Raw genomic sequence first — 27,692 nt, forward strand, 5'->3', positions numbered from 1 at the left:
CTGTGACAGAGATTCTGGGAATCAATCTCTCTTTGGGTGTGTGAGAGTGTCTGCACAACTCTGCCCATATGAACTTTAAAGCAGAAAATTTTTGAGACAATTATCACTGAAGAGTGCACCTGATAAGTGTATATACTGAAACATTTCCACAAAATCTTTTGTATTAAACACCCTCCTCTTTTTGTTATCTGTCCAGTTCTGATTTTGAAGTTTAGAACCACTGAATTAACCTCCAGAAGGAGAATGGTGATGGCTATAGTATCGTGATAGTAGTGAATGACTTCTTACTACTTCCTAGGTAGGTTCCTGTCTTAGTCAGGGTTTCTACTCCTGGACAAAATATTACCAGGAAGCAAGTTAGAGAGGAACAGTTTATTCAGCTTATACTTCGACATTTCTGTTCATCACCAAAGGAAGTCAGGATTGGAACTCAAGCAGGTCAGGAAGCTGGAGCTGATGCAGAGGCCATGGAGGGATGTTACTTACTGGTTTGCTTCCCTTGGCTTGCTCAACTTGTTCTCTTATAGAACCCAAGACTACCAGCCCAGAGATGGTACCACCCACAATGAGCCCTCCCCCCTTGATCACTAACCTAGAAAATGCCCTACAGGTAGATCTCTTGGAGGCACTTCCCCAACTGAAACTCCTTTCTCTATGATAACTCCAGCCTGTGTCAAGTTGACACAAAACCAGCCAGTATAGTTCCCTAAAAAAGACTTAAACATCATGTTCTTGGTCAATCTTCACAGTGCTCAATAGTAATAGTAATCCAATAGATATCATCATTGACTTCCAGGTTCTCCTTCAAGAAACAGCTAACATTCTTGTGTATACAATACCACTTAGTTTACATTGTAATTTGATAAGGTTGGTATGATTATAAGGTATGGTATAGTGTTGTGTAAATTGCTGGAGGGGATGAATGCATACTGTGTATTGGCCTCCTTTAAAACTGATGCAGCTACATAAGATGTAAATGCACACCTATGTGACTATTCATCCTGAGCTAGTTTCAGTCATTATTTAATATTGTATATGTTCTACTTTGTTTTCTGTTACTTTAGTAAATACCATGACCAAAAGTAACTTGCAAATGATATAGTTTCTTTCATATTACAGATTTTAGTCTATCACGGAGGGATTTCAAGGCAGAAACTTGAGGCTAGGTCTTGAAGCAAAAACTAATGGATGAATCCTGCTTATAGGCTTCCTCAGGTTCATGTTCAAACTGTCTTCTTACATAGCCCAGATCCTGCCTTGGACAGTATCACCTGCAGAGGCCTGAGCCATCCTATGTCAATTGGCAATCAAGAAAAGGCCTCACAAACATTCCTACAGGCCAATCTTATGGAAACAATTCTTCAACTGAGATCTACTCTCCCCAAGTGTGTCAAGGTGATAACCAAGATTAGCAACCACAAATCTACCACTTATCAAACAAACATACTACTATTAGTGCATAGCCTTCTTTGCCCTCAAGATATCATATTGATAGCATATTATAAATTATAATACAACTTTTAAAGTCTCACATTCTTCAAAAATGTTATCAGTTTAAAAGTCTAATATCTCTTTCAAAACCCAAAGTCTCTTAGTAGTGGGATTCTACAAAACCCAAATAGGTATGAAGATTTTTGTTGCAAAAATAAAGTACTGGGAACAATTGCAATTGGTACCTTTACCAATTGGTATCTGTTATGGCCTATCTTCAGAGACTCCAATCCTACCAAACAGGGCCAGATCTCAGCCACTCTCCAAGACTCCCTTAATCTTACTTCTCTCATTTCTGCAAAACCAGTACCACTGTCCCAGTAGAGCAAATATTTCACTTGTTTTCATTTAGTTCAAAGACCACATAAACAGTCCAATAGAGTATGTGTTTCCCTCTGAAATGTCACAAAGAAGACCTCTATTGTCTGCATTCTTCTCAACATTCTAATCTTCCAAGTTCCCACAGAAGAATTAAATGGCTTTTCCAAGCATATGTTGCAAAATCTTCCATAATTCCTCCCTTCAAAACAACATGGTCTATTACATGTCTATTACAGCAGCAACCCTTTTCTGTTGCCAATTTTTGTTTTACATTGATCAGCACCATTAGATGAATCTTTTTGTAAGTATTTCCTTAGGGCCAGAACATAGAAGCTGTGGTGTGAAGCTGAGGGTTGATGGAGGATGCTTAATCTTAAGCAGCCATCAATAGCATGTAGTAATCACCATTCTCAAGATTTCCCTTTTTCCCTGCTACAAACACTTTCCCACTCACGATGAACTTTTTCTTTCTTCCTTAACTAGACTTAGCACCGTGGTTCTTCTGTGTCTAAATTAGTGATGTAAAAGTTGTCTAAACTATCTGGTTTTGTATGTGGCTTTTGTCCCATGTCTGAATATCACATATCTAAGCAGAAATTACACATGATTCCCCTGTTATGGAAAAGTTAGCAAATAATTAGCAGAAGGGTACATCCAAGTGATGCTAGAAGGCATGTCTGGGATGCAAAGGTATAACGGGATTGGAGTGGATAGATAGAAATGACAAGCACAATCTTAAAGAAAACAGGCAGAGTGTAGAAAAGAACAATTTGCTTAAGAGAGTAAATACATAAAGAGAAGCACACATGTAAGACATAATTGGGTCAACTCGGTGCCAATATATGTGCAGGAGTCCATCGTGTGCTTAGCATGTGTAAGACTCTGAGAGAGACTCCAACAACAAAATTAAAACCAAAACAGTGAGTGAAAATTAGTAGTGCCTTCATAAAACTCGCAGCTTGTCTTTATATACTTCTGTAAATTGACATCTATTTCTTTGAATGAATGGTCAATGTGATGGTTATTTTCAGCTGTCAACTTTATAACATCTGGAATTAACTAAAACCCAAACGTCTGAGTATACATGTGATGGATTTTTATTTTCTGAATTAAATCATTTGAAGTGCGAAGACCCACTTTTAATCCGGATTTTTTTTTTTTTTTTGAGGCGGAAAGGGCTGTGTGCAATACAGATCTTTTGAAGTAGAAAGATGCACCTTTAATTTGGCCCACTTCTTCAGCTGGAAACCTATATAATGGACAAAGAAGGAAGCTTTCTCTTCTTTGCCTGCCTTCCCCAACTCTCTCTGGCAAGACCATTTCTTCACTGGCATTAGGGTCTATATAGTTGGGACTTTGGAGTATACTGAAGACCTGCTGAAACGTCCAACCTCATGGATCAAACAACTACTGGATTCTAATACTTGTCATATTTAAAGACATCATGCTAAAGCAGGAGATCTCTAAGTCTGAACTCTAATATTTGAATCCACTTCTAGTACGGTAGAAAATGCATCAGAGAAATCAGATAGAACCAAATCACAGAGGTTAAATGCAAACTTGTATTACTGCATTTGAGAAAATGCCTCTACTACATTGGCTCTCTGATCAGTCTATCTCTCTGCTTACTAAAGCTGTTATCACTAATGTTTGGAGACACCAGTCTGTCTGTCTGTCTCTGTCTCTGTCTCTGTCTCTGTCTCTGTCTCTGTCTCTGTCTGTCTCTCTCTCTGTCTCTCTCTGTGCCTCTTTCTGTCTCTCTCTCTCTCTCACACTCTCTCACTCTCTCTCTCTCCTTCCTTTTCTCCTCCTCCCTCTCCCTCTGCTTCTCTTTCACCCTTTCCCCAACTCCCACCTCTTTCAGTGTCAGAGGCCCAGCTTGGCAGTATGTTATTTTGCTTGCAATCTCTATCTTCTTGTCATATAAAGAGTTACAAAAATTATTTGCAATAACTGGAAAAGAGAGAAGAGAGTATGTTTCTATAACATCTAACATTTGTATGTGAAGAATTGGTGATCCAGTTTCCCAGTAGATGATGACAATTTAATGTCAAAGATTATGCTTTTTCTAAGAGGAGTGGGTTCTTTTATACTTTAATCAAAAGATAATCCTGACGATGGGCTAGAGATATCTCAGTGATTAAGAATATTTTTCTGATATTCCAGAGGACACTATTCAGTTCCCAGCACCCATTCCTCCTGGACCTCCAGCTCTAAGTGACCCAAAACTCTCTTCTGACTTCTATGAACACATGCATTCTTGCACACACACACACACAGACACACACACACTTTTTTAACAAAAAAGAAATATGTTTTTAAAGAAAGATTAACCAAGTGAAGAAAAAAATAGTATCAATAGTATCAAGTTAATACTGGTATATTGCAATTGCCTTACTCACTGTTCTATTGTTGTAAAGAGACACCACAACAGAGGCAACTCTTATAAGAGAAAGCAATTAACTGGGAACTTGCTTACATTTTCCAAGGCCTAGTCCATTATCATCATGGTGGGGACCATGAAAGCAGGCATGGCAGCCATGATGCTGGAGAAGTAGTTGGTCCGGAAATACAAGCAGATCTGGGCTTAGCATGGACTTTTGAAACCTTGAAGCCTAACCTCAGTGACACCCTTCCTCTGACAAGGCCACACCTCCTAACTCTTCCAAACAGTGCCACTCCCTGCTGACTAAGATTCGAAATATATGTATATATACCTATGATGATCATTCTTACTCAAACCACCACAGCAGTGTACATAAAAACAAAGTTAAAAAAAAATAAGCAAAAAGAACACAGAGAAATGTTAACAAACAGGGTTTTTTAATACAAAAAGAAACAATCACAGAGAATAGTAAAGGACAAGGCACTGCTGATCTTTGGAATAAATTGTCAAAACAGTCCAGGGAGTAGTCCCTTGGAGATAGCTTTTATTCTACTAAAGATGAAATCAAAAGACACCCCCCTCCCCGAGTTAGTGCTTCTAGCTACACAAACATTTTTGGAGCAAATACTTGCAAGGTATGAAGTCATAATAAGGAGCCTGAAATGACAATCTGAACGCACTGGCATCTACAGTCTCAGAAGATAAAATTATTTCAGTTTCCACAGATCATTATTTGAAGGAAATGGTTCTGGACTCCAACTATTTCCTTTAGAAAACTGGCACAAGTTTTTCAGTGTGCCTATCAATTAGTCTGTTATGAAAGGTGACTATCAGCTGGCCGCTTTACTCAGTTACCATTGAAAGTTCAAATAGTACCAGCAGTGTCAACACCTACCTATTGTTGTCATACTTACAACACTAATATTTTAGCTTCCCAGGACTTGCAATAAAACAAAGCATGCATAAACAACATACTCCAAAGAAAGAAAATTGAGGATTTTAAAATAAAAAACACATAAGTGAATAAATAATAATTTTAAAATAAAATAAAATAACAAAATCAACCTAAGAAAATAATAAATATATTCCAATGTAGAGAATTCTCCAAAACAAACTTGACTTTATGATACCAAAACAGGCATAGCAAAAGCTCTGGAAAACAAGACAGCAAAAAAGTGTGTGTGTGTGTGTGTGTGTGTGTGTGTGTGTGTGTGTGTGTGTGTGTGTAACTGCAAACATCCAAAGTAATTTTGAAAAATTTACATTTTGAATTAATTTTAAAAATTAATATACAATTCTGATAATCAAGGGGATTGTCATAAAAGATTACTACTATATATTACTGTAACAGAATCCAAAATTCAGCAAAACCTTTAACTTTATTATGTTCTGTTCATGTTTGCAAAGACAGCCAAGACAACTCAATGAGAAAATTACAATCTTCTTAACAAATACAGCGGAGCCAACCAGATATGCATGCATAAAATAAAGATTTTGGACTTCTGCCTCAAAACACACGCTGAGTTCATTAGAAATTGTTTGTAAATAAAAATATTGGAACCACAGCTGTTAAACACAAAAAAGTCAGGAGTACATCTTTACAAACTCGGGTCCAGAGTGGCCTCTTGGTTATTATTGAGCCACACTCAAGTGACAGTGGCGAGCTTCCAAAGCTCAGGCTCATCAGGACACAAACTGTTTGTTGTGCTTGAAATTAGAACAGGAAAGAAAGGACAACACACAGCATGAGAGCGTACCCCCCTCTCTCCTCTCACTCTCTCTCTCCTCTCACTCTGTCCTCTCACTCTCTCTCTCCTCTCACTCTCTTTCTCCTCTCATTCTCTCTCTCCTCTCACTCTCTCTCTCTCCTCTCACTCTCTCTCTCCTCTCACTCTCTCTCTCCTCTCACTCTCTCTCTCCTCTCACTCTCTCTCTCCTCTCACTCTCTCTCTCCTCTCACTCTCTGTCTCTCTGCCCCTGTCTCTCTGTTTCTCTCCATGCCTCCCTCTTCTCTCTGTGTTTCTCTCTTTCTCTTGTGTGTATGGCCTGTGTACACTTTTATGTGCACATTTATGTGAAATCCAGAGACAATCATTCTTTATTCCTTATTTTATTTTGTGTCTAGTTCTTTTATCTACATATCAATATGTATAGACTGCATTCTAGTTACTCAGCCTTCCTTTATAGTCCTCTTGCCTTCTCTTATTTTCCTTCAATTCTTTTTATAAAATTTCTGTTATCTCTCTTCCCACCTCAACACAAAGTCTCTTCTTTTTATATTACTAAGTAACCATTTTTAATTTTTTATATTTGAAAATATTTACATGAGGGCTAGAGAAATAGTCCAGCACTTGGGAGCACTGACTGGTCTTCCAGAGGTCCTGAGTTCAATTCCCAGTAACCACATAGCTCCAACCATCTGTAATGGGATCCAATGCCCTCTCTGGTGTGTCTGAAGAGGGCAACAGTGTGCTCACATACATAAAATAAATAAGTAAATCTTTTTTAAAAAAGAAAGAAAAAGAAATATTTACATGAAATATATATGAGCATATAAATATAAACTTCTATGTATGTATGCGTATTCAGAAACATGTACCCAGGTCAGTGTGCGTGTGTGTGTGTGTGTGTGTGTGTGTGTGTGTGCATGTACTATAGCCAAAGTTTCTTTTACATTCATGGTTTAATTTTGTTGTGATTGGAACTAGACATTGGAGCCTGGTGGTGTTACTAGTAGGTTCAAAACTGAAGGCAACAACTCCTCCTCTTCTTGACTCTCAGAGTTTGACATTGACAAGGAGGGGTCCCTGAGCCCCTAGGGCCTCCATTCATGCCTGGTGGTTAATAGGCCCATTCTCATGCAGATGCTGTATAGGCTTCCATGTTTCTGTGAGTTCATGATTTCAAGGGTTGGGTCTTGCCTTTCCCCAAATCTCTTTGCTCTTGTGTTCTTTTTGTCCCTTCCTCTGCAATGGTGACAGAGTCTTAGAGAGGATTGATATAAAGGCCTTGTTTTGAGTGTCAATCAACACTCATTCTCAGTACCTTATGTGGATAGGATATGCCCATCTTATCTTTTGAGACAGCGTCTCTTCCTGAACCTGGAGTTCACCATTTCAGCACAGCTAGCTGACCACAAGCTGCAGGCATCTCCAGTCTCTGCCTCCCGGTACTAGGGTCACATGAATGTGCCACCATGCTTCTTTCTGTGAGTGCTGGGGAGCCAGACTCAGATCCACACTCTTGGGTCAAAAACATATTTTTCCTACTGAACCATTTCTCCAGACCCCACGAATATAAGAATCTTTTCAACACCATGATAGGAGGAAAAAAGGCACAACTTAAAACCCTGAAAACAATTTAAATAGTGTTAAAGACGATATAGAGGCACTCAATGATCGTGTGCAGAATGCTCAACAACATCAACAATCAGTGCATGCAAATCCAAACCGAGCAGGAAAACACATCATGCTAGCAGCCTAACTGTCCATCATCATCAGGTGATGAGAGAAGTAGTGTGTGGTGTATCGAGCAGTAGAACACTAACTGAAAATAAAACTGATAGTGAAAAAACTGAGTGAGAGCCTTGAACATGCTACACCATCCAACAAAGCCAATTACAAAAGACTCCATTTATATAAAAGAAGAAAGTAAGACCACGAATGAATTCAGGACTTTTTTGTTTGTTAAATGTTCTACACTAAAGAGATGCTAGTTGCATAATTTGGCAACTACACTTAAATCCACAAAATTATATATACTCAAAAAGATGAGTTTAATGCTACACCACTTATGTCTCCAAAGAGCTATTATCAAAATGACTCTGAACCAGGCTTGTAGAGTGAGGGTGAGATGAATTTGCTGAAAGCGATAGAAATCCTTCTTCTGAGACACCCCAGAACTTTCTGTAGCAACCCAAAAACTATAAAGTGAAAATGTCAGCTTCTTACACTGGCCACCCAAAATTCTTCATTTCATGAGCTGGGGAAAGGGTGTCTCTTCCAGTTATCCCATATTATTTCACGGTCTGATGTGGCCAATAAGCGTATCCATATAATTAATAACCTAAGTGGATATATTGAAAACAGAACACTGACTTCTCTATCTGAAAGAAGCATCATAAGGTCACCCAACCACATCTTTTGAGTTATCTCCCTCTTCCTCTCTCCAACACTCCACTCTTTTGTGCAATTAGTAATGAATTGTTAAACTTTTCAAATGTTTGGTAATATAATTGAAAACTGACTATATATTACTGTCTAAAATGATTCATCTTACTGAATATAAAGAGCAAAAAAAGTAGGTATGGTGAGTGTGTAATAAAGACAGAGAAAGTGGACAATGTAAAACTTGAGAATTAAAAGAAGAATCTGAATTCAGAACTGCCTCTACCCTAACACAAGACCGCCATGATCTGAACAAGTCAGTTCTTCTACCAAAGACTAGGTTCAAATGAAAACTATTTTTCCATTATGATATCCAAGAAAGAAAAAAAAATCAAATCTCTTTTGATCAAAATCCTATTCTTCTTCTTAAAAAATAACAAAATGAAATGAGGAGTCATCTGTCCCAGTTTTATTCTGGGTATAAAATAAAATTAAAAAAAATAGATGTAGAAAAAAGTGATACATCAAAAATGCAGCATAAGGAACTGTAGAAAACCGGCTAATTGGGAAAGGGGACTCCCAATGGTCAGTGCCTGTGAACAAGTGGGCTGTGAAGGCTAAGAACTGACACGATATGTACTCACTGATATGTGGATATTAGCCCAGAAACTTAGGATACCCAAGATATAAGATACAATTTGCAAAACACATGAAACTCAAGAAGAACGAAGATCAAAGTGGGGACACTTTGCCCCTTCTTAGAATTGGGAACAAAACACCCATGGAAGGAGTTACAGAGACAAAGTTTGGAGCTGAGATGAAAGGATGGACCATCTAGAGTCTGCCATACACGGGGATTCATCCCATAATCAGCCTTCAAATGCTGACACCACTGCATACACTAGCAAGATTTTGCTGAAAGGACCCTGATATAGCTGTCTCTTGTGAGGCTATGCCTGGGCCTAGCAAACACAGAAGTGGATGCTCACAGTCAGCTATTGGATGGATCACAGGGCCCCCAATGGAGGAGCTAGAGAAAGTACCCAAGGAGCTAAAGGGGTCTACAACTCTATAGGTGGAACAACAATATGAACTAACCAGTACCCCCTCCACCCTCCAGCTCGTGTCTCTAGCTGCATATGTATCAGAAGATGGCCTAGTCAGTCATCAGTGGAAAGAGAGACCCATTAGTCTTACAAACTTTATATGCCTCAGTACAGGGGAATGCCAGGGCCAAGAAGTGGGAGGGGGGAATGGGGGAGGGTATGGGGGACTTTTGGGAAAGCATTGGAAATGTAAATGAAGATACCTAAGGAAAAAAAGAAAAAAAAAAGAAATCACCACATAAACTCTTCATTCTCATTCAGAGCTGTGTAGGTATGCAAAATAAAGGTGTCTGTTGAGACTATTCAAAATTAGGTTTAATATGCTAATTTATGAATTTTTATCTGAAATGACTGTGAACAGCATCTCTACAGCTCTGGAGGAACATTGCTGTGATTTGAATGAGAATTACCCCATAGGTTCATGTATTTAAACACTTATCCAAGGTGCTTGTCACCAAGCCTGGTGATTCCCCAGCTGAGGACATTGGTCGCGGGGACTGTGAGGGTGTGCAGTGTTGCTGGAAGAAAGTTGTTACTGGACATGAGATTAAGAATGTATAACCTTGCTGGGCAGTGGTGGCACATGCCTTTAATCCCAGCACTTGGGAGGAAGAGGCAGGTGGATTTCTGAGTTCAAGGTCAGCCTGGTCTACAGAGTGAGTTCCAGGACAGCCTGGGCGATACAGAGAAATCTCCTGTCTCAGAAAATTAAAAAAAAAAGAAAGAAAGAAAGAAAGAAAGAAAGAAAGAAAGAAAGAAAGAAAGAAAGAAAGAAAGAGAAAATGTATAATTCTTCTTCAAGCTCAATCTCTCCGCATCACAACCGCAGCTGTAGATGTGCTCTCTCAGCTTCCTGCCCTGGCCGCCTGCTGCCACCCTCCCACCCCCATCATGGACTCATCATTTGGAAGCAGATACCTACACAAACTCTCTTTATAAGTCCTTTTTGTCATGGTGTTTTGTCACAGCAACATAAAGGTCACACTGTTATATTAAAGTGACTTGTACCAACACTCACTGCCACTTTGAATGGATGGTTACAGTTTTTACTTTTATACATATATTGAATTTTCTTCATATAAGTTGGAAGAACATCAAAAGTTAACAAATAAAAAATACTTCGATGGTAAGTGTGCTTTAACCTAGAGATTTAGAGTCTAGTAAATATTTAAGAAGTCAAATATTTCTACAAACCTTCCCCAACAAGCTAATTTTTGAGGCATTTTAATCTTGTACATCACAAATTCAAATCTTAAAAAATGTTTTTGCATCTTAATTCTAACATTCGAAATTTAGGCTTTTTTTATAGAGCATTAATATGAAAGGTTTGTTGTGAATTTAAATAATCAATTACCAAAAAGCAAGATGGTCCAGAGATTTACTCAGCTTAACAAGATTTTATTAGGAACTGGTAAGATGGTGCAAGCAGGTAAAGATGCTGGCCACCATGCCTGCAGATCTGTGTTCAATCCCTGGGAACGATATAGAGGAAGGAAAGAAATGACTTCCATAAATTGTTCTCTGACCTCTCATGTGTGCTTTTCCACATTATCACACACATACTTATAAATAAATAAATAAGTGCGCAAATAAACTTAAAAGCAGTATTTTATTAAATAGAAAGTTATTTTACAATACATAAAATGTTAATTAAATAATTCATCTAATTAACATTGAATAAGTTAGCTTTGTATTTTTCATCTACTATAATTATTCTCTTCATTAATTTGTGATTCAGCCAATGTTCTTTGTTTTTATTATTTTTTAGTTACACGAATGTGTATATGGGTTGTGCATGTGTGTGTGTGTGTGTGTGTGTGTGTGTGTGTGTGTGTGTGTGTGTGTGTGTGTGAATATGTGTTTTCATGCCTTCACAGTCTACAGGAGACTAATATTGCCTGGAGCTGGAGTTACAAGTGACTAACATGGGTGCTAGAATGAACTTGTGTCTTCTGGAAACCCAACATGGTTTCCTGACTTAATGAGCCATCTCTGCAGTCTTAGAAACATAAAGTGACCCACATTAGTGCACTTGTATAGTGGTCAAAAGTATCACTGTGGGTTACGGTGATCTTCTAAGGGTTTTACTAATGGCATTGTTGATTTGCCAACATATTTTTGGACTGTATTAACTCCATGACCTTTGCCAAAATGTGCCCAAGTGAACTCACAAAATTGTTCTATTGAAAGAAGAGAAAAAAAAGAAAAAATATCATTTAATAAACACTTAAACAGAGCCTATTTTGCTTCTTACAACCTATTTTAATGGCCCTAAAACACTTCCATAACTGCCAAAAAATAACAAAAACAAAATAAAACGAAACCCCAAAAACTAAAAGAAAAATCAAAACAACAATAACAACAACAACAAAACACCACTAACCAGTGGTGGTTTGACTATGATTGGCTCATAGGGAGTGGCACTATTAGGATATGTGGCTTTATTGGAGTAGGTGTGGCCTCGTAAGAGGAAGTGTGTCACTGTGCAGGTGGGCTTGGAGACTCTAGTTGTAAGCCACCCCGTGGCCTACATGAACCGGGTACTCCTGGAAGGTAGGCTGGGGCTGAAAGAGAGACTAGACTGCGAGAAAAGAATGAAGCCAAGACAAATTTTCTCTGATCAAGGCCTGCAAATTTACTAAGAGACTGTGCTTATAAAGGGGGAAGGCCCATCCCCCGCCACCAATCCATTCTCGGTACCTGTTGCCAATCTGAAAAAGCCAGTCGCCAACATGGATTGTCTCAAAGGTGTCTCAGCAGGCAGCAGGATCTTGGAGAAGAGCAGGGCATCAAAAGAAGCCAGCCAAGTCAGAAAGCTGCACCGCAGGTGGCCCCACCTCAGGGGCGACAAGGTCTGCACCAGCCCGCTTCAGGCTGGGGGAGGCTACAGGAGACCTTCTTCCTTAGCTTCTAGAATGCTAATCTTCTTCTGGCTACCTTTGGATGAAGATGTAGGACTCTCAGTGCCTCCAGCCCCACATCTGCCTGAATGCTGTCATGCTTTCACCATAATAATGGACTAAACCTCTGATCCTGTAACCAGCAGCAATTAAATGTTGCTACTTATAAGAGTTGCCTGGTTTCTGTTCACACCAGTAAAACCCTAACTAAGACACTGTCCCCTAACTAATATGTAATTTCATAGCAATCAGCACTGTTCTTGAATACATGTATGCAAATAAGACAATTTTCTTGTCACATGCCTTCAGTGAGTAATCTGTGTGTGTGGGGGGGGGTACGCACATGTGCATGTGTATGTATGCACATGTGGGTAAAATAATTAAAAAGAAGCCATGAATTTGAGAAAGAGCAAGAGAAAAATACATAGACAGCTAGAGAGAGAAAAGGGAAGGGAAGATAATGCAATTATAAAATATTATTTTAAAATTTTTAACAGAAAGAGTTAGTGATGTGTTAAAATAGTGGCTCCAGTCTGAATACAGCACACTGGGTTCAAGCAATTCCACGTGTCCACGTGTGAGAGGTTTATTTGGAGAGATTGGGGGGGGGGAGGTGGCAGCAGAAAGAGAAGGGGGAAAGAGAAAGACGAGGGATGTTCTCCTTATTTATATGGAAAATGACATAATGCAGGTAAAGGTGGGAGGCGAGCCTAGTGGATTCTGGGAATATTGTGCCTGTTGTCTTGGCAACAGGTCTGCAGGTCGCACTGTTGCCTATGTAATGTCATAGGTTTGGGAGGTTTGATGCCAACAGTTAGTATATTTTTCTTAATACACATAGCCTCAAGGCTTAGGAATATAAGCTGTATACCTACTACTTACTTATCTTGACCAATCATACTTTGGTGTATAGTTTCTTTGCATACTGAAAATGTTGGCTTGAGCTTCTAAGATGACTCAGCAGTTGCCTGCCTTCAAGTCTTGTCAATCTGAGCTCAAAATATAATTAAAAAAATAGAATCCATGGTCAGTAGTGGCAATCACAATGAGGATAAAAGAACCCTTTACGTTTTGTTGTCTGAGTCACTATCTCAGTGCGTTCGGTACTGGGTTTTGGTTCTAGGGCTTTTTGATAAAGGAAACTAAAGACTGTGTATGTCACAATCTCACTGAAAAGAATAGCCTGAGGTCTGCTCTGTTTGCACTTCCGCCTCTGCGGGAATGATGGTGATGGCCTTCACAGAGGCAGTGCCCACTTCAGAGACTACAGAAGCCATTTACGTCCCTTGTCACATGATGTCCAGCTACCTAAGCCCTATCGAACTTGTGGTGCCTAAAACAAAACACTATTGGTAATCAGTCTAAGGGTCTTCTCTCAAGGATTGGGGGTTTAAGTGTAAGAAGTGTACCTAAATTAGCATCTAAGAAAAAGCATGAGGAAACTAGGAGATTTAATATTGTGTGATAGCTCTCATGTGACTCCTCCTGAATATAGAGGTGCATGCATTCAGACATAAGGGTACGAGAGAATATGTGGGGTAGGGCTCCTCCACATGGCCACAGAACATACATAGAGGTCTGAGGACAACTTGCAGAGTGGGCCCTCTCCTTCTACCATGGGGGTTCCAAGGACTAATCTCAGGTTGCCAGGCTTGAAGGCAGGTACCTGCTGAGTCACCTTACAGCCTCAGGTCAAATATTTTCAGTATCCAAAGAAACTATACAGTAAGGAATGATTGGTGGAGATAAATAAATAGAATAAATCCATAAGCCTTGGAGCTATGTATATTAAGAAAAATATACTTTCTATTAAAAGGTTGTCTAGATACATTTTATTACTGTAGTGTTGTCTAGAATAGTATTCTATAACAAAATTATTAATATTTCAGCAGCAAAATGTATAAAACACCTGTTAAGTTAGATAAGACCTTAAGTTAGATCAGGCCAGTAATGACAGATAAGACTGAGGCCTGTATTTAAGGCAGAATACAAGAAAGAAGAAGAATTATTTTCATGTATAAAGCGTAAGGGCACTTGGAATATCTTGACAACCTTTTCTTACTGTTCTCAGAAACACTTCTGCTATGGATCTGAGAGTATCAGAGTATGGTCACTCTAGTTTCTGAAAATTTTTATTGCCTAAAACACTCCTGCCAGGAGCTAAAGAGCACTGACTTTTTAGCTCTCTTGAAAAAGTATCTAGTTTGTACTGGACCCTGCCATAGCTTTACCCTAACTTATGGACCAAGTGCCTAAGGAACAGGATCAACAGTCAAAGTGTTCCAGATGACCTAGACCGCCTCACCCTTGACATCAGACTCCCCTGCCAAATCTCCTACTACGAAGGAAGATCTAAGGCTCCATGAGAGAGGAACCTTCTCACTCCCTGAAATTCCTTCTATCAGTTTGCATTCCACTGCACATAAAGGAACCCTGAACTCCGTTGCTGTTGTGGATAATATTGTCCTCTGGCCATAGCTTACAAATACAAGAGGCAAAAGACAAACAAAACAAAATTAAACAAAACCAAATGAGCTTAGGACAACAGGAAGGTGCTCTTGCAGGCAATGTTTGAGCTTGGTCCGTAAAGGTAACTGAGGTAGCATCCAGAGTCACCTTGTCTTTAGATCCAGGAGTTGATCACTACCTGGCAAGCAGCAAAGTGATGCTGTCATCTTCTCACCTGTCTTTCCTTAAATAGTTGTGGCACTGGGTAACCAAATAATATATTAAAGAAAAGTAACTTTTATCCATGTAGCTGACCTAATAAATGTAAGAGAAGTAGTGGAATTGGCATATCAGGCATTTCGTTTGCCCAGACTATCCTCACATCTAGAATGAGCTGTTTAGTGCAGATTGGGTGTAAGTCCCATCTCTGGTCATAACCAGGTGAACATCTCTCCTCGTGGTTTTAAGTACCTGAAAGATTTTCACTGAATGAGCTCCTTACCTCGTTTCCCTTTGTAACAATTTCTTCTTGTTTTGTTTTGTTTTGTTATTTTTATTTGCTTTGTTTTGTTTTGCAGAACTTCAACTCCTCATTTCCCTGCTAGAGCCCCCCTCGCCTTTCTCAAGTTTTTTGCATTTCCCAGGAGTTGTTGATGTTGCTGTTGCTGCTTCTGCTGCTTCTGCTGCTGCTATTTGTTTTGTTTTGGACAGTCTGGAACCAAACCACATGATTTTTCATCTATCTCTCCTCAACCTCCCACCACGGGTTTTCTTTTTCAGATCTTAGTCTGTATGGTTCTAAGGCTCACATCAATACTAACAATTACTAAAAATGCTGTTGAGGGTTGCATTGTGCCCCCAGAATATAACCTTATTTGGAAATATAGGCATTTCAGATAAAAAATAGCTAATAAACTTAGCTTGTTAAAATTCTACTGGAGTGGCAACCCAATATGAATACTGTCCTTAGAAGAATGAGATTTGAATACATATGATAAAAAGAACAGAGACTGGAGCTATTTAGGTGTGGGGAGCACCAGAGATTGACAGCTATCCACAGTAGCTAGGAAAGACTCTAAGCTGCAAGTAAAACTCTGTAGGCACACTGGGTTCAGACTTCTAATTTGAAGACCAGTGAGTCAATACATTTCTGTTCTTCTGTGTCACCCAATTTGTGGTACTTTGCCATAGCAGCCTTGTAGAAAAAAGCATTTTTATACATACTGTATTCTTTCTATGTGATTTTTTTGCACATTATTCCTTATCACTTTTAAACTTCTCATCATTGGCTTTCTCCTTCTCAGAAGGAAGATACCAAATGAGCATGAGCTCTCTGGGTCTCTGCCTATTCTTCTTAGGTAGAAGTCATTAAGATTGGTATTCGTGATTTTAAAAAACTATTGTGACTAATATGTCTTCTGTAGAGCCCTGCTTTGTTAGTTCAGTCCTATCTCCATTGTTCAAGGGCTGATTACACAATGACTATTTGATTACTCAGTTATAATCCAACCACTCAGGAGAGGCCTGGCAACACTATATATTTTAGTCTGGCCCTTGTTGCTATCACAAATAATTTCAAACTGGAATATCATTATAAAGAAATGTACAGCTTACATTTGTAAGCACAATACCAAAGTGCTGGTGAAGACCTTCATGTTGCTCCTCCATGTGGTAGGAGGTGTCATATGGCGAGGGAGCACATGAAAGTAAGAGCTGAACCAAGGCAGCCAAACTCCCTCGTATTACAACTCACTTGGAATAGTTACATAAGGGGGTTTCATGCACCCTGCATTTGAATGCTGATTTCTGTACCCCAGAGAGCAGGTTGCACTCCAAACTTTGGTGTTGTCATTGTTATGAAGCATTTCCTGATCCTGTAATTTATAAAACATCATTCTCCATCATCATCTTCTGATTGGTCAATAAAGAGCTGATCAGCCTATAGCTTGGCAGGAGAGGATAGGGTGGGGCTTCTGTGCCCTAAGAAAGGCAGGGTCTCAGATAGGACCTGGCAAGTCATCATAAAGACACAGAGGAAGGAGGCCAGAGTAAGACCAAGATGGCAGTTATTGGGAAGTAGGCCAAGCCAGTGTAGTTGGGTTAGAATAGCTGAATATCTGTCCAGTTGTAGTGACTGGGCTTATCAATAAATAAAAAGGTCTCTGTGTAATTTATTCAAAAGCAAGGTTGGACATATAAATGCCCTGTACTTTTACAACTAACACAGAAATAAAGAAGAGTCTCCAACATATAAGACCTCTTAATCTGCCTCCTCTTAACTCAGTGGTCATTAAATTTCCTCCTGAGTTGGAGAGGACACATTGAAACCACAGCATCAAGTATTCAGTAGGCATGTGCTTGAATAGAGTAACCTTAACATGGAGTTCTTCACAGTCTGGTCATTTTACTTGCTTTTTGCACTGCCCTGAGCTTTTAGTCTCTTCCATGAAGCATGTTGTGGCCCACTGTACTATATAAGAGCCAGCAGGGAAAATCAAAATAACCACAAAAACTCAATTGAACCCACTTCCTAGATTAAATATTTTAAAATAATTGTGTAAAATGTAATGAGGTTAACTGCTTATAATTTCATCTCTGTCTATTTCCCCCAGCCTTGGTTTTTGGGTGGATGCTATTGAACAAGTAATGATGCCAGATCCCAGGAGAGAACTGAAACACAATAATGTAATCACCACTGAGCAATGGAGAAACAACTGAAGGAAGACTGTTGAACTCACTAACGGGGCTTCACAAAAGAAATTATCACTCAAGATAACTTACTAAAACCACAAGTCCTAGCTTCAGTGTCTTCTAGCCAACAACCCACTGATACTTCTTAACTTCCAATTATTATGAACATTTTGTCCTAGTTAGGAAAGGTTAAAGAGTTTACCAGTCTCCTATTAGTTTATTTAGTTTAACTATATTCATCAATCAACAACTATAAATTCTGAGGTTCTCAGCCATCACTGTACAGTTTTTGCTGTTGGATTATGGAAGGAAATAGGTATGTGTCTGTGTATTTATTTTTGTCCTTTGCTGCTGTTGCTTTCTATTTCACCTAGCAGCAAACCTTGAACTTGGTTGCCCTGGAGAAAGAGAGAGTGTTTACTGCTTTAAATGAGCTCATTGTCTTGCCAAGACTCTTCTTTGTCCACAATGAGACCTTAGTTTGATCCGAACACTGCAAGATGGTTTTCCCAATAAAAGCCTGACTTGCAAAGATAAAGCTGGTTGCCCTAAACATAGCTGTAGTGTAAGCTACATACAAGGGAGAGAAGTAGGAAGGTATGGTGAGAGACATCTTACTAGGAAAAACAATTAAGCAGAAGCCCTTTGTGTTAAAAATCAGGAGGGGAAGGAAAGCCAAACCAAAGCTAGATTTCTCCCCTTTTCAGTGTGATATAAAGACATGGGGTAGGGGGGAGGCGATTCATGTAACTCCAGCTACAGGGGCATTTGTGTCAATCCAGATGGATTGCAGGGAAACTAAAAGCACATGGCCTATGGTCATATTTGAAAGTGTACAAAGAGAAAAGAGAGGAGAATGCTCACGTGGAGACATGAGTCAGATACTGAAAGGTGGTGTAGCGGACATGCTGGTAGTATGTGTCCTTTAAGACCCATATGAGAAATTCTTCAGTTCTCATGAATCTCAGGGATGATTGTGTAAAGTATCCAACAGTTCCCAGACTGGACCAAAGGTGATGTCGCAGTCTCTTGGAACAATATGGTTAAGTGTGGATGAGACTCAATACTAAAGTTCTACTCTGGCTCGCTCTAAGGCTCTGACTTCACTAAGAGACTATATGTTATATACCAGAAAAGAAGGTGGTGTGATCTCAGTTGAAGCCCATCACAGACTACCTTGGGACCAAGTACCATTTTCCACACTGGAGAAAGCACAACAATTTCTTGTGTGCATCTCATCTTCAAGGAATGAATAACAGTGCAGGAAAAAAACCCCTTGTAAAGATTTGGGGCTTTTAACTGAGTAAACATAAGAATTACCTGTTCCTTGTAAACCTAAAGAGTCTTTTAGGTAGGTGGGTTGTTTGTTTTATTGTTTTTCCTTGTGGTGAGCAGGAATCAATGCAGGGGAGGGAGTGCTTAAACCAGTTATAATACTGAAGACATAAATATTATTTTGTGCATCTGGCTTATACATGCCAGTCATCAACTATTTTTAATAGGAGACCTTAGCTCTGGAAAAGAGCTGGAGACAGGGGCAAAGCATTTGCTAGCATGCACAAGGCCTTCAATTCCATCTCCAGTTCTGCAAATAAAACCAAACAAACAAATAACTGAAAAAACAAACATGCTCAAATGAAGAAAAACATCAAATAGATACCTTTGCTTTCACTTTAGTCGGGCAAAATGATACCTAATATGCATATGACACAGATACAACACAAAGTTAGTTATCTATTTTTATTTTATTTTAACAAACAACTAGCTATTCATACCATCTATGGACTTTTAAAAATAGTCTTATAATAGTAATTGGAAATACACACCATATAGACTTCACATTTTAGAACATCAAAGATGCATATGAAAACAGCCTTTATTTGACAATGTTTAATGTGATATAAATCTGAACAAAAGCTAAAACCTTTCGTATTTGATAAGTTAAATATTAGTAGCAGAACAGCTGGATTAATCTGACAATTTTACCAGTCTTCAATAATAGGAGTGGATCTTTCTCCTATAAATTTATATCATGTTTTATGCTTACATCTGTAATAGAGTTCTGACTTTTGAATATTTTTGTAGTTTTACAAAAAAAAAGTCAAGAAGCATGTGAAATAGAAATAAAGATATCTAGATAAAAGAAATTCCTTAAATCTGAGGTTAAATATTCTTTGGAACAACTTTTTCACTTCTTACATTTTTGTACAAAATAACAATTTGGATAGCTATAACTTTTACTCGAAACCGAAGACACTCAACTTATTACCAATGACATGAAATGGACGGTAATGTAACTATTTCAAGACAGAAATTTCCTTAGATCGACATTGACTCTGCACAAGTGACGGAATTAACCACATTATAACATAAATGATCTTACATAGATTACAAACTGGCATTCAGATCCAGAACACGTTTATGTAAATTATGCATCAATTAGCACAGATGTATTGTGGGCAGTCTCCACATTTCTTCTCTCCTCGGTGCACAGAGAGAATCATGACATGTGTAGGCAGTGGATAAGGGCTCTCAAGTCTGCTTTGATACCATTATTAAGGAATCCATATAAGATCGGATTAAGACAACAGGACATCATGCCTAACAAGTGACAGATGCAGTACACCAGCTTGAAATGCCTATTGGAAATCAGGTTATCATTGAAATCGGTCACCACGTGGAAGACGTGGAGTGGCATCCAGCTAACAGCGAACACTAATATCAATATAGTCAGTCTGTAGAAAACACTGCGAGATCTCTTCTTTATTCTCGTGAGGGAACGCTTGACTCTCATCTCCTGAGCATCTGAGCTTTCTTCAGGTTTCACCTCAAAGCAGATCGGGACCCCTGGAATAACCTTACTGGATGGTGACAGCTGGCTACGGACCGAGCCTGGGTTTTCTGGAACGGTTAGGTGCTTCTCCTGGGAAGGTCCTGCTGGGGCGGGTAACACGCATGCCGTCTTCTTGCTGTACCTTCTTCGGTGCTTTCTGATGAATGAGTAGCTCCACTTTTGAGTGCTGGGGGGTTTTGCCTGGTCCCGACTCTTTTTGGATGGATGTAGAGTTAAGTTGATCATCTCATTTTCTTCGAGTCTGTTTTCTTTGTGGGACAATCCACAGCTTATACTCCTGCAGACACTAGTATGACTTACTGTTAAACATACTAGAGGCAGGATATACTGAACTAACAATAAAGAGATTGTGAAAGCAATTCTGTATGAATCAGAGGGCCATGACTCAACACACAAATACTTGCTGCTTAGCAATGCTGAGCCAAAGGTTTCCTTAAGTTCCACAAGGCTGTGAAACACTGGGAGGGGAGAACAGATGGCAAAGCCCAGTGTCCAGACAGTAGCTATCAGGAAGTAGCCATGGTTTGCTGTTAAATTGTTAGATATAGGGTGCTTTATCATATGATACCTGACAATGGCAATCGATATTAAAATCAGAGTTGAAACCAGAACTGATACACACTGAAGGAATGGCATGATATGGCACATGGCTTTGCCGAACATCCACTGATCCAACAAGACAGAGGTCAGGGTGAAAGGGGAGCAAAACAGGACAACCAAAATGTCGGAGAAGGCCAGGTTGCCTATGAGAAAGTTCACTGTAGTCTTCTGATTGCGCTTTTTCATAACAGCCATTAAGATAAGTAGATTTCCCATAAAACCAAGAAGACTTACAAATGTATAGAGCCCAATCAGGAAGTATTGTAAGTCGTCTACGCTGCCTCTATAGTCCTCCCAGACTGGAAAGGCAGTGTTCCGAGCAGCAGAAGTATTGTTCTCTGTGCCTCTGTAGTCCTCCCAGGCAGGGGAGGCCGTGTTCTGACTGGCAGCAGTATTGTTCTCCGTGACAAATGTCTTGTTAAAATGCTCTTCAAGTTTAACCTCCATACTAGAGTCCTGCTTGGAAGAAGACAGTGTCCATTAGCAGCTTGAAGAACAATAGCACGCTATGACAATAACATACTCAGAACACAACTAACATCTAGACCTTGCCCCCATTCTCTTACAAACCTCTAGGATCACAAAGGGCCAGTAATTTGGCTCTAAGTTTGGTACAAACTCAGCAATAATAATTATAGAAAACTTAAGCCTATCACCAGTTTCACACACCATTAGCTCTGCACAAGTCACAAACTTTGTTTCTCAATTTTATTTCAGAAATAACATAAGGAATGGCAAAGAAAAATGCACAGAAAAACTTCAAGGTATATAATTTATAATAGTCTAATGCTATTATTCTCTAGTCAAAGTGTCTAAAATATGATATTAACCTATAATCTTACCTTTTAAATTTCTTTTCCTTCTTATCAAGATCAAACCTAAAAGTCAGAATCCTGAATTCTTGTTTTTTCTTACTCTGAATCTCAGGGAATATTATAACATAGAGACAGAAAGGGCCAGCGTAAGGCGGGGGAGTGGTGTGGAGTGCTGACATCAGAGCATGACATGGTTGTTGCTCTCTTGAACTCTTAGCAATTACAATTATCTGCAGGAATTTGCTACAAGAATAGGCCCGCCCACATCCCACTGAAGAATGAAGAGAGGTTTATAGAGCACCAACAGTATCTTAGGATTGATAGGCCCTTAATGGTTGATGGGAGATGGAGAAACGTTTTCTTCAGCTGTAGCCATTAGTAATATGTCCTTTATCCTGTAAACAAATCTTCTCTAATGCCTTTGAAAACTCACTGGGACACACACACACAAACGTGTGTGTGCACACACACTGTAGGAAACTAGAATGGGGGTAACTGAGAAAAAGGAATAGAGGAGAGAGAGGGTATTGGAGTAACATGATCAAAATTTATTATGTATGTATGTATATATATATATATACATATATATATATATGAAAATGTTAAAATGAAAGTTATTGTTATGAAGAATTACTATATAATAATAAAAACATTTATAAAGTCACCCATCCTAAAGTGTCCCATGCCTGCTAAGTTGGATATGATCTCTTTAGAACTCCTGTGATAGAGACATTACAGCTGTCTGATCCTGGTGTTGTAGTCTGCTTCATGTAACTGTTGTCATGCCTCCAGTTCGCTGTATTTGCTTCTAAGCAATGCAAAAGACAAGATGCCCCTTACCCTCGCCACCACTTACCACAGCACATGGTACAGTAGATTTATCACTGAATGTCAAATATTTATGTGTATATTAAAATTCAAATAAAAAAATCTAGTGATCAAAATGTGATCTAGTTCATGCAGTGTTTAAATTTAACCTCCCTGTATGTACAGCATGATCCCAGAACCTAAGTGTATACAAAGTTCATTCATTAAAGGCTCAAGAACCTAACTTCCAGTTTTCAAACAACAATTTCCTAGTGAAAACACAACACAGCAATAATTCATTAACGCTGGTAAGTATATATTGTTATAGAACGATAGATAGATGGATAGATAGATAGATAGATAGATAGATAGATAGATGGATGGATGGATGGATGGATGGATGGATGGATGGATGGATAGATAGATAGATAGATAGATAGATAGATAGATAGATAGATAGATAGATAGATGGTAGATGTCAGATAGGTAGACAAATAGATGATTGATAGATTATAATATATTGATACAAATGTGATAATTGATTGATTCATGATAGATGATGATGAAAAGAAATAAATAGATGGTAGGCAATGATACATTGATAGATAATTGACAGTAGAAAATTGATAGATCATAGATATATTCACACACATAATTAAGAAAGACTTTTATTATACATCAATATATATTTACCTACTTATTTCTGCAGCCATAATTGAATGTTAATAAAATAATAGTAAACAACGTTCTCATTTTCTGAGGGTTCTGATACAAAATGTTTCCAAACTAAGAACACTTTTTTTAAAATACATATTCATTTTAAATTAAACTAACTTTGTAGCCTAGCAATATTCACATAGTTATTATTGTATGAGCAAAGTTGGACCATTTTTCCAACAAATTTCCATCACCAACTCTACACTACTGAGACAACTTTCTAAAGCTAACACACACCTCCAAAAATAAATTAAACTAAAAGCTCCAGACCCCGTTCATTTCTTCCTAGACACTAACCTATAATTTCCATTGGTTCTGACTCAAGAGAAAGAGGCTTGCTGGTATGAAAGTGACTCCCATAGTCCCTGAATCATTCCAGTCACCATATGAGTAGACAACGCCCTTCAACATTGGGGTAAGTCAGTGAGTTTTTGTAATGAAAGCAGCCTTGACTCCTGCTTCAGCCTGTTTCCTGAGCTCTGATAAGCGCTGGCCTCTGTGTGCCTGGTTTATGATCCTACTTATCTTTGGGATGTGCATGGCCTGTTTGTAAGGATGCTCCTGCTTGGCAGGGCACTCACTTTTCTTGAATCAACCCTTTTCTCTTAAACTTGTGTGGTAGGTCCAGAAGTCACTAATTGGACTTTTTTTTTTTCTTTCTGTGACCAAAGCAAGGATAAGCGACAAATTGGACAGAGACATCTACAATGGATTTGTGCTTTCTTACTATATAACATTCAGAATAAAATTGCTGTCAATTTTTTAGAGAATAAAGAAATGCAGCAGGGTTTTTTCCTGCAATAAAAAATGTGATTTTGAAGGGCTGAGGCTATAGTTCTGCTTCTGTACCGTGTGTGAGGATTGGGTTCAGGATCCAGCACAAGCACACACATAAGACTGTACATGTATGTAGTCTAGGGTCAAAAGGCATACCATCCCCCTAAAAAGGACCCCATATCTTGATTAGTTTAAATTAGGTTTAGGCTATATTAGATTAAATTAGATTAGATATAGAGAAAGGTATTCATTATTATGATAGTGAGAAGCTTAATAAAGCATATCAGACATATTAGATGCTGATAAATATTTGCTACTAATCATTTTTAGAAAGGTAGCTTATTGTTCCCAGATTTAAAATAACAGAAATGAATGGCTCTGGGAGATTCTCAGGATACAGTATGACTATGTGTGTGTATATCTATGTGCATGTGCATATAGATAGATAGATAGATAGATAGATAGATAGATAGATAGATAGATAGATAGATACACATGCACATACATATACATATATATTCAGATATCAGGCATTTATATAGCCTGCAGTGAAATATCTATATAGGAAATAATGATAGTTTAGCACTTCAACTACTTAGATGCAGTATCTTCATTGATAAAGACACATAACCAACAGGAAACTAAAGCTGCAGAAGACATCTTTAGTTAAGTGAAAATGTATACCAGACTGCATAGTTTTTACTAGAACATCCTCTATTTTAGATGTGTGAGGATTACTGTTGAATTTATTAAATAACAAAAAGCTCTCCTTTTTTTTTGGCAGATCAAAGAAATAATGTCTGAAGAATTCACTGGACAGTGACAAAAATGGATGATAGCACTTTTATAAATTATTTCTGTATCTTAGGAAAGTCAAGCCATAGGTAATTTAAAATGGATGCCACTTTAATGGATATCTGTGTAAGATGAGTTACACCTTGCCATTAAGCAAGTGTTTACTGAGCACCTAATATGCTCAGCATGCTGTTCTGCGTGTGAAGATGGCCACATCATCTGCCTGTCACTCATGGACATCCACACACATGACGGCTAAGGTCCTCCAACACGAGATACCTTCTCCAGACCTTAGCTCCCTTGAAGACTTCTCACCACCAAATTATAGACACTTCAATATGTGTGGGAGGACACATCAATTGCTTTCTTTAAAACGGCCTCCTTACAGTTACAGGACGGTTTAACCACTAGGAAGCAGTTTTGCCCAACAAGATAGATATAAATCATCTGGTTTCCAGTTGAAAATGTGAAGTAGAGGAGCCACTGGAAATCAAAATAAGGAGATAAACAACAAAGCAAAAGATTGCCCTGCTTACATTTGCCCCTTCACTTTTTCCTCTTTTTGAAACAAGCAAATGAGTCACAGAACCCTCAGTCTACGCAGTGATCTGCTTCCCATCACTGCAATAACCAACTCCCACGAGTTTGATACAGCACAAATACTTCATAGACGATGAAAACAATGCCATAAGAGACTGTTAATTCACCCTAGATAACTTTCGAAGGTGTGAAGGAGGGGGTGCTTTGACAATTACATAAAGGAATATTGATTATTGCAGAATGTTGCAAGCCACATGAGTTCTTCATTTCTACCCTCTTCTCTTTCTTACATGGCAACCTTTCTCACGGTCACAAGTTCCACCTGGCATGCTGGAATGTTCCCAAGGAACACTGTGTGTGTGTGTGTGTGTGTGTGTGTGTGTGTGTGTGTGTGTGTGTGTGTGTGTACTGTGTGTGTGTGTGTGTACTGTGTGTGTGTGTGTGTGTGTACTGTGTGTGTGTGTGTACTGTGTGTGTGTGTACTGTGTGTGTGTGTGTGTACTGTGTGTGTGTGTGCTCGTGCGCATGCGCGCGCGTTCATTGTGAGGATTTCCTGTAATTTTCTTATAAATTGGTCTGTATGGAACGCCAAGACAAGTGAAGTCTGAATAAACTTTAAAGCTTTTGAGAGCGGAGCTGAGTTAAGTTCTTTCTTTGACTAAGGGGAGAAAGGACAGTGAGCCAAGCTTAGAGAGAGACGGGTCTTTGCACTTAAATAAGGTTTCACTCTTAGGTTAATTCCCTGCTTAATAAAAATATGTATCATTCTCGCAAAAGATGCCAACCATGCAGAAGAATCGGATACATGTAGTTCTGCCTGTTTGCTGTGGCTTTGCAGCGATGGCACAATTCCATGACTCCACGTAGTGTGTGTTGTTCTGCAAGGCAAAATTCTGCAAAAGATGGCCCTGGACAAATAAGCACAGTACTCTTCAGCTACCGAGCATGCAGTACCCACCACCCTTCTCCTTATTCTAGATTCTTAACAGCAGGTCTCTCTCTCTCCTCTCTCTCTCTCTCTCTCTCTCTCTCTCTCTCTCTCTCTCTCTCTCTCTCTCTCTCTCTCTCTCTCTCTCCCTCCCTCTTCTTGAGACATCTGGAATTTGAAATGCACCCAGTCTTGGGCACAAGCTTACATCAAACCTTCATTTTCTTTTTCTTTTTCTTCTTTTGGCTTCCATCTAACAGTATGTTCTTTGAATAGCTGTACTATAGGTCTGTAAACTTACAGATAAGAATTCCTTTTTACCCCCTTGGAACTCAGGTGTGTGGATGGCTATTTCCTGCTAGCAGTTGACTTACAAGCCACCTTGCAAACCCAAGTGCACAGCTGTCTCCCTGTGTGTGGCCAGCTGTGGGACATGAAGGCAGCTGAATCGCCGCATCCTGGACATAGCCAGAGCTCAGCTAGGGCTGACAACCTGAGTGGGCACCCCGTGGGTTGTGGTTCCCTTACCTCAGACGCCCACCGAGCTGTACCCCGCGTTCCCCTAAGCCAAAGCGGGGACTGAGCTTCGTCCATCCCTCCTTCCCATACTAGGGACCCTCCCGGGACAATCTGATAGGGTCTGGCAAGAACCTGCTCCTCTGTGAGTTTGGCACCAGAGGGACCTGCCAGACTAGGAAGGATTCAACTGCAACCGTTTCCCCCGCTCTCCCTTCCCGCCGCCTGACAACTGCGGTTTCTCCACCTCCATCCCCTTTCTCAATCAGGCTGCCTCCCGGTCCGCAACCCACCCTCTTGGAAACCACAAGATGCTCCAGAACCCAGGATAGGGACGTGGGCTTCTCGTAGGGGCAGGCGAGGCCTGGAGTGGGTACCTCGGGATGCCCTGGCCGCTGCGGGTGCCTGGACTCCGGGGTACGCGGCTGAGTGCGGTCGCTTCTGCTTGAGATGGAAGCGGTGGCAGCAGGAGCAGGACCTGGAGGCGGCGGTGGGAAGGAGGGGCCCCGGAGCCGCCAGGGTTTTAGAAGAGCCTCGGGAACACGTGACAGTCCCTGAGACCCCGGACACCCGGCTCAAGATCGCCTGTTCCTGGCCTCCATAGTCCAATTTAGGTACATCCCGGTGCCCGTGTGTCTGTTTGGAGGCCCCGGGCAGCCGCTCTAGGGCTACAGGATGCATCCCCACTACCCTGTTCTCTAGTTGCAGGAGTTAACTTAGGGGTCCCACGGATGGTTGTCTTTCCTATCCTCAACCCCATAGTGGCTTCTATGAGAGTAGGCGTTTTTTTCCGATAGCTTTTGTGAGAAAAACCTTCAAGGTCCATGTTTTCTTTATGAGAGGGGGGAAAATATCACAAAATCCCAAACAGAACATCTTCTTGCCTTTCTAACA

At 39.6% G+C, this 27,692-nt stretch overlaps 1 protein-coding gene across 3 annotated transcripts; it reads right to left on the reverse strand.

The window, feature by feature from the left end:
* Positions 1 to 19,175: 19,175 nt before the first annotated feature.
* Npy5r (neuropeptide Y receptor Y5) lies at positions 19,176 to 27,305 on the reverse strand. Of its 3 annotated transcripts, none has more exons than NM_016708.3 (2): positions 27,176 to 27,305; positions 19,176 to 21,359 (listed from the first exon to the last, which is right to left on the reverse strand). In NM_016708.3, the coding sequence occupies exon 2, from the start codon at positions 21,348 to 21,350 to the stop codon at positions 19,950 to 19,952; it is 1,401 nt and encodes a 466-aa protein (NP_057917.2). In that variant the 5' UTR covers positions 21,351 to 21,359; positions 27,176 to 27,305; the 3' UTR covers positions 19,176 to 19,949. The 3 variants fall into 3 exon arrangements, with proteins under 3 accessions (NP_057917.2, NP_001345886.1, NP_001345887.1); NM_001358957.1 differs by having other exon boundaries at positions 19,176 to 21,362; NM_001358958.1 differs by having other exon boundaries at positions 27,092 to 27,305.
* Positions 27,306 to 27,692: the final 387 nt, after the last annotated feature.

Source organism: Mus musculus, chromosome 8 (genome assembly GCF_000001635.26).
Source record: "Mus musculus strain C57BL/6J chromosome 8, GRCm38.p6 C57BL/6J".
Lineage (NCBI taxonomy): Eukaryota > Metazoa > Chordata > Mammalia > Rodentia > Muridae > Mus > Mus musculus.

What these genes read in the sequence shown, in the direction of transcription:
- Npy5r (NM_016708.3), bottom strand. Translation starts at nt 21,350, where the DNA reads ATGGAGGTTAAACTTGAAGAGCATTTTAACAAGACATTTGTCACGGAG.